We start from the raw sequence: 8689 nt of genomic DNA, 5'->3' as shown, positions 1-8689 counted from the left end.
TGGTACTAGCTCTTGGAACGACCTGGCGGCCACTGTAGTACATGCATGCACGAAAACAATGCAAGGAGCAAAATGGCGCTCTCACTGCTTTTGCATTAACAACTCTAAATATGCACCAACCGCGCACGGACAGTCCCATCACGCACGACAATAGGCTACTATATATCTAGCTAGCAGAGATGTATATATGGAACCGATTGACCCTTTCGGTGCATCATCTTACTGCCATCAAGAAGAGACTGATAAAAGGATACACACGTATCATCCAGCGGAAGCAATTTGATCTGAAGAGAAATCGATGATTAATTCGGTTCCATGTACAACAAGTCAACAACTGGACGGCGATGGACGGAAGAAGGAATATAATGCAAAGAGGAGCTAGCATAAAATTATCATAGCTCATGGCCAGGACGAGCCGGCGGGGGAGTTGATTAATTAGGTACATGTACAAGAACGGCTAGTACTACCTGCAAGGACTAGCTAGATCATCATGCATAATTAAGAAACGTTACGAGACCAGGCCTGCCGGCGCCAGTACAGCTGCAGGCGGAAAGGCAAATCAAGGACCGATATGCATGGCACGGTCCCGTCTAGAGGAGTAAATCGTCGTCGGTGAAAAAAAAAACCAAGGATTAAAGAGGGTAAGCATCAACAAGAACCAAACTACTATCTCTTATCTAGCTAGCTTCCTTCCTCATTAGCTTGCTGCGCTTGCGATGGCGGTGAGCAATTGGGATCGATTCAGGGCTGGATGTTACCGCCGCCGCCGCCGAAGGACGGCAGCATGATGTCCTGCAGGAGCCCGAAGTCCTGCGCCATGAAGTGCTGCATCTGGAGCGAGGGGGGATACGACGGTGTGGTGGAGGTAGTAGTAATGGTGGCGGCCGTCGTCGTCGCGGCGCCAGCCACGGCGCTCATCGGGCCGCCGCTCATGCCGTGGTTGCGCGGGGGCAGGAGCCCCAGCATGTCGATGACGCCTCCGCCTGCAGCCCGCCCGAACGGCGCCGCGCCCGTCTGCGGCAGCGGCGTCGGGAAGGCGCCGAGGTGGTGGTTGTGGTGGTGGTGCAGCTGCGCGGCGAGGATGTGGGTGCTGCCGCGGAGCGTGACCGGGATGGGGTGCGTGTGCTTGCCCTCGTACGTGGTGATCACCACCGCCGGGTCCTGGGACGACCGCTCCACCCGCTTCTTCACGGGGCACTTCTGCGTCGTGCACCGGTAGTAGCTCCTGCACGTACACGTACGCGCCATCACGGTCGCAGCGCTCCCACCATTAGCTCACGCAAACGCAGCATGTCTAGCTATAGCTACATCATGGACACTGTGCGTGCAGTGCAGATGCAGCAGTAGGGTAACCGTATATACGTGCTCTGTGCATGTCCATGTATCATGTATGTAATGTATGCCTGCAATATATACATATACGTACCTGGGGTATGGGCTGTTCTTGACGGCCTTCTGGCCGTACTTGCGCCACCGGTAGCCGTCCTCAAGGTGGTCGACCTCGCTCTTGGTCAAGAACGCGAACCGCGGCTGCCGCTGCCGCTTCTCGCCCTTGCCCTTGCCCTTGCCTGCCGCCGCTGACCTGCAACAAGAGCCGGCGTCGTGCGCATCGATCTCATCAGCTCCTCCCGTACGACGTCCCCACCAGCAGCAAGCTAGCCGGGTCAGCGGAAAGTGAGGCGGATTTCGTTCAAACTAAGACACACGGTACGCGATTGCGATTGCGAGCGCGAGGCGGCCGCCGGCGCCGGCCGCCTGGCTGGGATCCCGTTCAAACGCGGTGGTTGGCGCTGGGGTGTGCGAATCAGCTGGACTACTAGAGTAAGCACATGGTCTTAACAGGTTCACACTGCGTGCTGTGCTGTGTGCACACCCCTTTTCTGCTCCGGCGCAGAGATTTTCTACCAGTATTCTCCGGACAAAGTTTTTCAAATTTAACTAGATTCGTAAAAGATATTACTAGTATTTGTATTTTGGACAGGTTTATTATGAGAATAGATTCGAAAACAAAAACGTCAACTATTTTAAGACGGGGTGAGTAAATAATATAGGCGACAAAGATTGCATAGAAAAGGAGTCATAACAAATTCATCTGGAGAGGGGCCGGGACGAAATATCTCTTGGGCTGCAAGGGGAGCTATAGCCCTTAGGCCGGACCATTCTCAAGAGATCTTCGGTTTTTTTTTTTGGGCATGATCTGGGTAAAAGGGGGTGAACAAAAAGAGTAAAAAGGAGGAACCAGGAACAAAAAAAAAACATATGTATGGAATCAGCTGAGCTGAGGATGCAAATCTTGGCCAAGTGGAAGAAGGCGTGCATGATGTTCAAGCTAGGCGTAGCTAGCTAGCATGAATTCCATAAAGCAAAAGGGGAAGAGAGGAGGAGGATTAACTAGCAGACTAAGCTATACAATACAATACGATGACCGACCTTTTCCGTGCTTGTTTTCTTGTGCCATGCATGCAGGTGTGAAACCCTAGCCGACCCAAATTCACACCTTTGCCTTGCCGCTACCTTATTTTTTTTAAAAAAAAAGAACAAAGGGAAGAAGGAACAAGGCACCGAAGAGGAACGAAGAATGACTGGTTGACCAGAAGGGTGAGGGAGGGAAGGAAGCAGGATCCAAAAGACCCAGTAACTGACGCCCGGCCCCTAATCTTGGTTCAGGATCAGCCAAAAACACTAGATAAATAGTCTCACGAAAAAAAGATGACTAGCGGAAAGATCTATCAAGAAGTTGAAAAAAAAAAGAGAAAGGGAATAGCGCAGGATTTGGTCGACGTAGTCAGTACTCAGCAGTAGAATCTGAAGAAGAATTATGGGTCATCATGCTACTCACCCTTTCTTGCCCTTGTCAGCGTCTTCCTCCCCCTTGTCGAGCGCCTTGCTCTCCTCCCCATCCCCTTCCTCCTTCTTGCACCTCCCCTGCGGCGAGTCCTCCTCCCTTCCTCCTCCTCCTCCGGCGGCGCCGCCCGCCGCCTCGCTGGACGAGGAGGACATGGACGACGTGGTGTTGGGCGTGACCGGCGCCGTGCCGCCCCCGCTGGGCGTGGGCGTGGGCGCGGCGAAGCCTCCTCCGTCCCCGCCTGTGTCCACCAGCAGCAGCTCCTCCTCCCTCTTGACGACGTCGTCCCCCGGCAGCGGCAGGTCCAGCGCGCGGCACAGCAGGTCGTAGTCCATCCCCATGCCTGGGGCGCCCGCGTGCAGGTAGTCCGCGAACCACGACGCCGGCGCCTGTTGCTGCTGCTGGTGCTGGTGCGTCATCATCGCCTCTCCGGCCGGCGCCGGCCGCTGCGCGAACAGCGACGCCAGCTCGTCGTGGAAGTATAAGTCTCTCGACGACATGGGCGCGCCGCTGGTTCTTGCCGCTTGCTCACTTATCAAGGACGAGGGACGAGGGAGGAGAGGGAGATCAATACGGGGCCAGGGAAGCGAGCGTATTCGGCTATATGGTAGTGGGGGCGTAGTGATGCATGTGAGGCAAAGGGGGCGAAAGGGATGGGGGTGTGTTTATGTGTACGTGGTGCTCGCGCGCGCGCGAGAGAGAGAGAGTCTAGGTGTGTAGGAAGATGATGCACACATACTGCAGATATACTGCTAGTCTAGATGGAGAGAAAGAGAGAGAGATGGATGGATGGTTGGTTGGGGTAGAGGATTTTTCTTGTTTTTTCTTTCGTATCTCTTTTACCAGCTGCTTTTTGGGTTGGCCTTTTGTTTAATTGATCCAGCTTTTTGTGACAGAAACTACTAGCTAGTAGTACTAATTGATTAGACCCAAACGACATGTCCATTTCCCGGCCTCTTTCTTTCCCATCCCCTGGAGCTATGCGCTTGTTTCCATCGCAAGGTACAAAGGTCATCAGTGGGTTAGACTTCACCCTCCCCCTCCTCAGCTCTCTCCCCCCCTAGCAGGCTAGAGAGTGCTTTAGGCCAGACCAGTGAGTAGTAGTAATAATAATGCAGGAGAAGCACCAGATGTAAGCGTGGCGGGAACGGGAAGAGCCGAAGAGGGACGACGGTCTACCGTCACGGGGGCATGGTAATCAGTCAGCGGCGCCGGCGCCCTACCGGTGGCGGTGGCAGCCGGACACACCTGGTCAAACCGCCGCGCCGCGGTCAGACGTTCCCACCCGACACGTGGCGGTGACCCCTTTGACCGGGCCTACCTGCGCGTTGGCCCGCTGGCAGCCGGGGCCACCTTTTTCGCTGACGCCACCTCCTCCGGCCCCCGTCCGGTCTCGAGCCGACGGCTGCTAGTGGCGGTCGTGGGATGCGTGCCGGCGCCCGGCGGTGCCTGGAACTGGGAGGCCCCGTCCCCGGACCCCGTGTGCCGTGCCTGGAACTGGGGCGGGCCGGCCGCGGTCGCCTCGCAGGGTCCGGCCGGTCCTCCGGTCAAGGCGTCTGGCCGGCGGGGCCCGCCTCGTTTCCATTCCGGAGACGTTGCGTTGCGTCGCGCTGGGCGCTCAGCTGCACGGGGGGCGCGTCTGGAAGAAAGGCCACCATCTCTCGTTTCTGGAAGGCCTGGGGGTACTGCTGCTCTGCTAGTGCAGTAGTGCTAGAGCAGGAGCAGGGAGCAGCAGCAGCAGCAGCAAATCCAATCATCAAAAAGGGGTCGCGGTGACAGGGGACCTAGAGGGCTGTTTGGTCTGCCTGCAATCCTTTCTGCGACAGATTTATTTCGAGCACGAACAAAAATGAACAATCATGAAAAAGTGCGCGAGACGTATATCTGAATCTGAGCTGCAGCTGCAGCTGCCCGTCTGTCTTTTTTTTCTCTCTCTCTCTTCTGTTCTGTACCGGCCGCACGGCGACAGCATTCAAATGTTTGGTGAAACTGGTGAACAGTGAAGTAGATGCGTTGGTGCTATTCTGGGATAGAAATTTCCTGCTGCATTCGTTCCGAGGTGCTACTGCTGCAGGACTCTACTGTTCAGTTTTACTGCGGCTGGTACAATACGATCCCGTCTGACTTTACACAGGACCGACATGTACTGTACTCCTATTAGCGACTGTACGTGCACACACAGAGCCACGCAGCATACCGTATACTCCTACATACGTCCACTGGTCCCTGCAAGCCTGCCTCGAGCCAGTTATACATATACCAACATTTGATCTTCTTTCTGCCACCGGCAACCGACCAAGAAAAATGAATCATGCCGCACGTAGCTAGAAGCTAGCTGTGCCCAATGGTCCGTGTGGTCGTGTCGTGTGGATGGAAACTGAAAAGCGGAGCATCGTAGCCTGCCTCGGCGTCGCAGACACTCGCAGAAAAACAACAGCGTGTCATCCCAAGCAGCCGCGAATTTAAGAAAACGCTAGCAGCGGCGGCGGCGGCGCGCGGCGTCTGAAAGCGGCCGGGCGGTGCCGGTGCCGGTGCCGCCGCACGTAAACGTGGCGCGCTACGCGTATACATGATCGCGGATCGCGGTGTGAAACCCCGCGTTCGTTGGACGGACCACGCCCGCCGGCCGCCCGGTACGTGCATTATGCAGCGCAGCTGCTGTTCCTGTTCACGCCACTGGGGTGGACCGCGCTTGGCCGACCAGCGTACGACGTGCCGGTTCCGGATCTGTGGCAACTGGCAAGCAGGGCGCCGCCGCCCCGCCGGTGTGGAATCGGCCATCGGCAGAGCGCGGCCGGGCTGTAGCTTGCGGTAGCGAGCGGCGCGCTCGCATTTAAGGCGTTAGCTTCTGGGTTGGTGGGTGAGCGCCTGCTTTTTGTCTCGCAAAGCCCGGTCCAGCCGGGGACGGCGACGTCCTGCCGCCGGTCGGTCCCTGGTGGTCGGGGAGGGGTCCAAGTCCAACCGTTAACGTACCCGACCCGTCCACTGCCCACTGCACCTTGCTGCGTTAGATTATTTAAATTTAAATTGGCCTATATATATAATTAGATAAATTAATTTTTATCATCATAAAGAATATATGTATGTACGATGGTTGCTACACTAAAGAATTAAAGATTAATAATATATTAAAAACGCACCCTTTTTCCCTCTCTTCAGTTCAAGTGGAATTTATTATTAGTATGTGCAATTTAAAGTAAAGAGAAATAGTAGTAGTAACAAGCATGATGCGTGTACAAATAAGAATGACACGATGGGTGTTACGTGTTGTCTATGACTATATGAAGTGGACACATATGATGTTGCTATATATAATGACAATACAGATTAGTGTGTAATAATGACTACAATACAAAGGATTAGTTGCTTCATGCATATCAACATGAACTAACCGCGGCTAGTACGTACTCACTGCAGCCTGCAGGCGACCCGTAGACCGGCCGATCGATCCGAGCAGCAGGCAACAAGCTGCTACGTACGGCGGCCTGTTTCGTACGTATTCATTTCGTCGTCGCTCATATCAGCTGGTCCACGTACGTCCATCCATCGGTACGCCCTTTTGGCCGTTTCCGACGACAACACCAACCGTACGTAGCACACGATCTGGTACCCCACCACCACTATACTGGTATAGTTGCTATATGTAGTCGTCGTCGCGTGATCTGGTATACATAGGACCCCCCCCCCCCCCCCCCCCCCCCGCCCCGCGTAAATGTATACAGTACGACGTACTAGTATGAAAAACGCATGATGTAGTGACGCTATTAATTATGGCCTGATTCGATTCAAGTAATTATGGAGTACTAGCAGAATAGCGCATGACCTCTTTATGCAACCGTACGTATGTTGACAGTATATAACAAATGGATGAATGAAAAACCCGGACCGATCAAAGCTTACTAACTAGCTATACATACACCAGCAGATAGTATATGGTAGCTAGACGTGGATCGGAGCTTCTGCCTTGGGATCGGAAAGGCCAAGACGACGAGTGCATAGAAATCTCGATCGGTAAAGTGTGGTATGTTGGATGAAGCTGCAGGGAGTTGAATTGAAGCCGTAGCCATGTCGCATCACCTCTCAATCTAGAAATAAAGACTGGGGTGACATGGGACGACGGAGGAAAAACTATGGTATGAGACGGCATGTGGTATCTATCTCTTCTCCTCACTACTACAGGGATCCTCTGTACAGGCGGTCCGGTTAGCCTCTACACAGGCGGTTCCAGGAACCGCTTGTGGTGCACCGCCTGTGATGTAAAACAACATCACAGGCGGTCAATCAAAAACCGCCTGTGATAGACACACATCACAGGCGGTCCGGTTTAAAAGAACCGCCTGTGATAGACACACATCACATGCGGTCCGGTTTAAAAGAACCGCCTGTGATACACACACATCACATGCGGTTTTAATTATAAGCCGCCTGTATTCCAGAAACAGAATTAATAACAGAAACAGAATTAATAACAGATTCAAACACAGATTCAAACACATATTCCATACACATATTCATCATACAAAGATTCCATACACAGATTCAAACAAGTTCTATAGCAGGTTCCATACACAGATTCATCCACATATATATCAAGTTCCATCATACACAGATTTATACACATCAAGTTGCATAACAACTCAACATCTCAAAGTTCCATAGACAACTAAACATCTAAAGTTCCTAACTAAAGACCTAAACACTGTGTGATATTGTGTACAAACTTAGTTCTGGGAATTTTTGCAAATTTCCATTTACATTGTAGAATAGCCCTTGTTGATGAAGAACTTCACGGCGCATAAAGTAAAGCAAGTCTCTTACAACCTTAGCCACGCCGGTGGAAACCATATCTCTTTCTAACCATTCAGCATTGATCTTAGATTTAGGAACCTGCAATGAAAGCAAAAAGCAATCGGTGCTAAGAGTAATGTGATGAGCAACAATATAACATAAAAATTGCAACATAGATAATGATAGCGAACTTACATCCTCACGATTGACCATGTAATGGAAGGTGACACGACACCATTCGCATACATAATAACCGCACAGGACAGTACCTGGAGGTTGTTTGTCACCATATGGAAATAATGATATTGACAAATTAGGCTTGTCCTCTGGATGTTCGCCGCCAAGATCTTTCCAATAAAAACGGTATGCACTGCATATAAGAATAGCATTGTGAGATTAAGAATACATTTGTTAAGTTGTAATAAGTACAAGTGTGCAATAATAATCATACTTCTCTAAAATCTTCAAGAAGTCATTATACGTAGCCTTTTCCATTCTCAATGAGTCGAAGACCACGACTTTACCATCCTTTGGCCAGATCATGATACAAATGTAGTGGTCACTATATAGACATAGACGAAAACACATGTTAATATCACGATTGCCATAATTTATAGTTCAAAATTAAACCATGTCGATAACTTACTTAAAGTGGTGCGGAGCTATTATTAAGTCCTTGCCATGTTGTACATGATTATACATGGCTCGTCCAATGTATGCCGCCATTACCTTCATTTTCTTTCTCTGATTCTGTTTGACGGCTTTCTCAAATTCAGCATCATCCAAGTCTTTGTATTCTTCTCCTTGCCTCCGAGCAACTACTTTGTAGCGAGCTTGGGATATCATCAACGGGTCAAGAAACCCTGTCTTAAGTTGTTTCTTCTTATCATCCATGTATTGCATCCTACGTGTAATAGTGTTAATCGTTAGACTCTCGTTTATGTGTGCGTGTACAAAACTAACAAATATAAAAGTTTTGAGGTACTTACAAGCAAAAGAGGGTTAAGTAGTTGGTTTCCATCCTTTGTCGGTGGTACAACGACCAGAGATCATCAA

At 51.3% G+C, this 8689-nt stretch overlaps 1 protein-coding gene across 1 annotated transcript; it reads right to left on the bottom strand.

Moving 5' to 3' along the window:
* Positions 1-391: 391 nt before the first annotated feature.
* Positions 392-3536, bottom strand: LOC100383722 (uncharacterized). Its single transcript, NM_001176359.1, is given in 3 exon segments — positions 392-1225; positions 1427-1582; positions 2840-3536. Coding segments are annotated over 3 exon segments (1146 nt in total). The 5' UTR covers positions 3346-3536; the 3' UTR covers positions 392-741.
* Positions 3537-8689: the final 5153 nt, after the last annotated feature.

The sequence above is a fragment of the Zea mays genome, chromosome 3, assembly GCF_902167145.1.
Source record: "Zea mays cultivar B73 chromosome 3, Zm-B73-REFERENCE-NAM-5.0, whole genome shotgun sequence".
Lineage (NCBI taxonomy): Eukaryota > Viridiplantae > Streptophyta > Magnoliopsida > Poales > Poaceae > Zea > Zea mays.
Note: the sequence above shows the minus strand (reverse complement) of the source record. Positions and strands in the feature narration are given on the sequence as shown.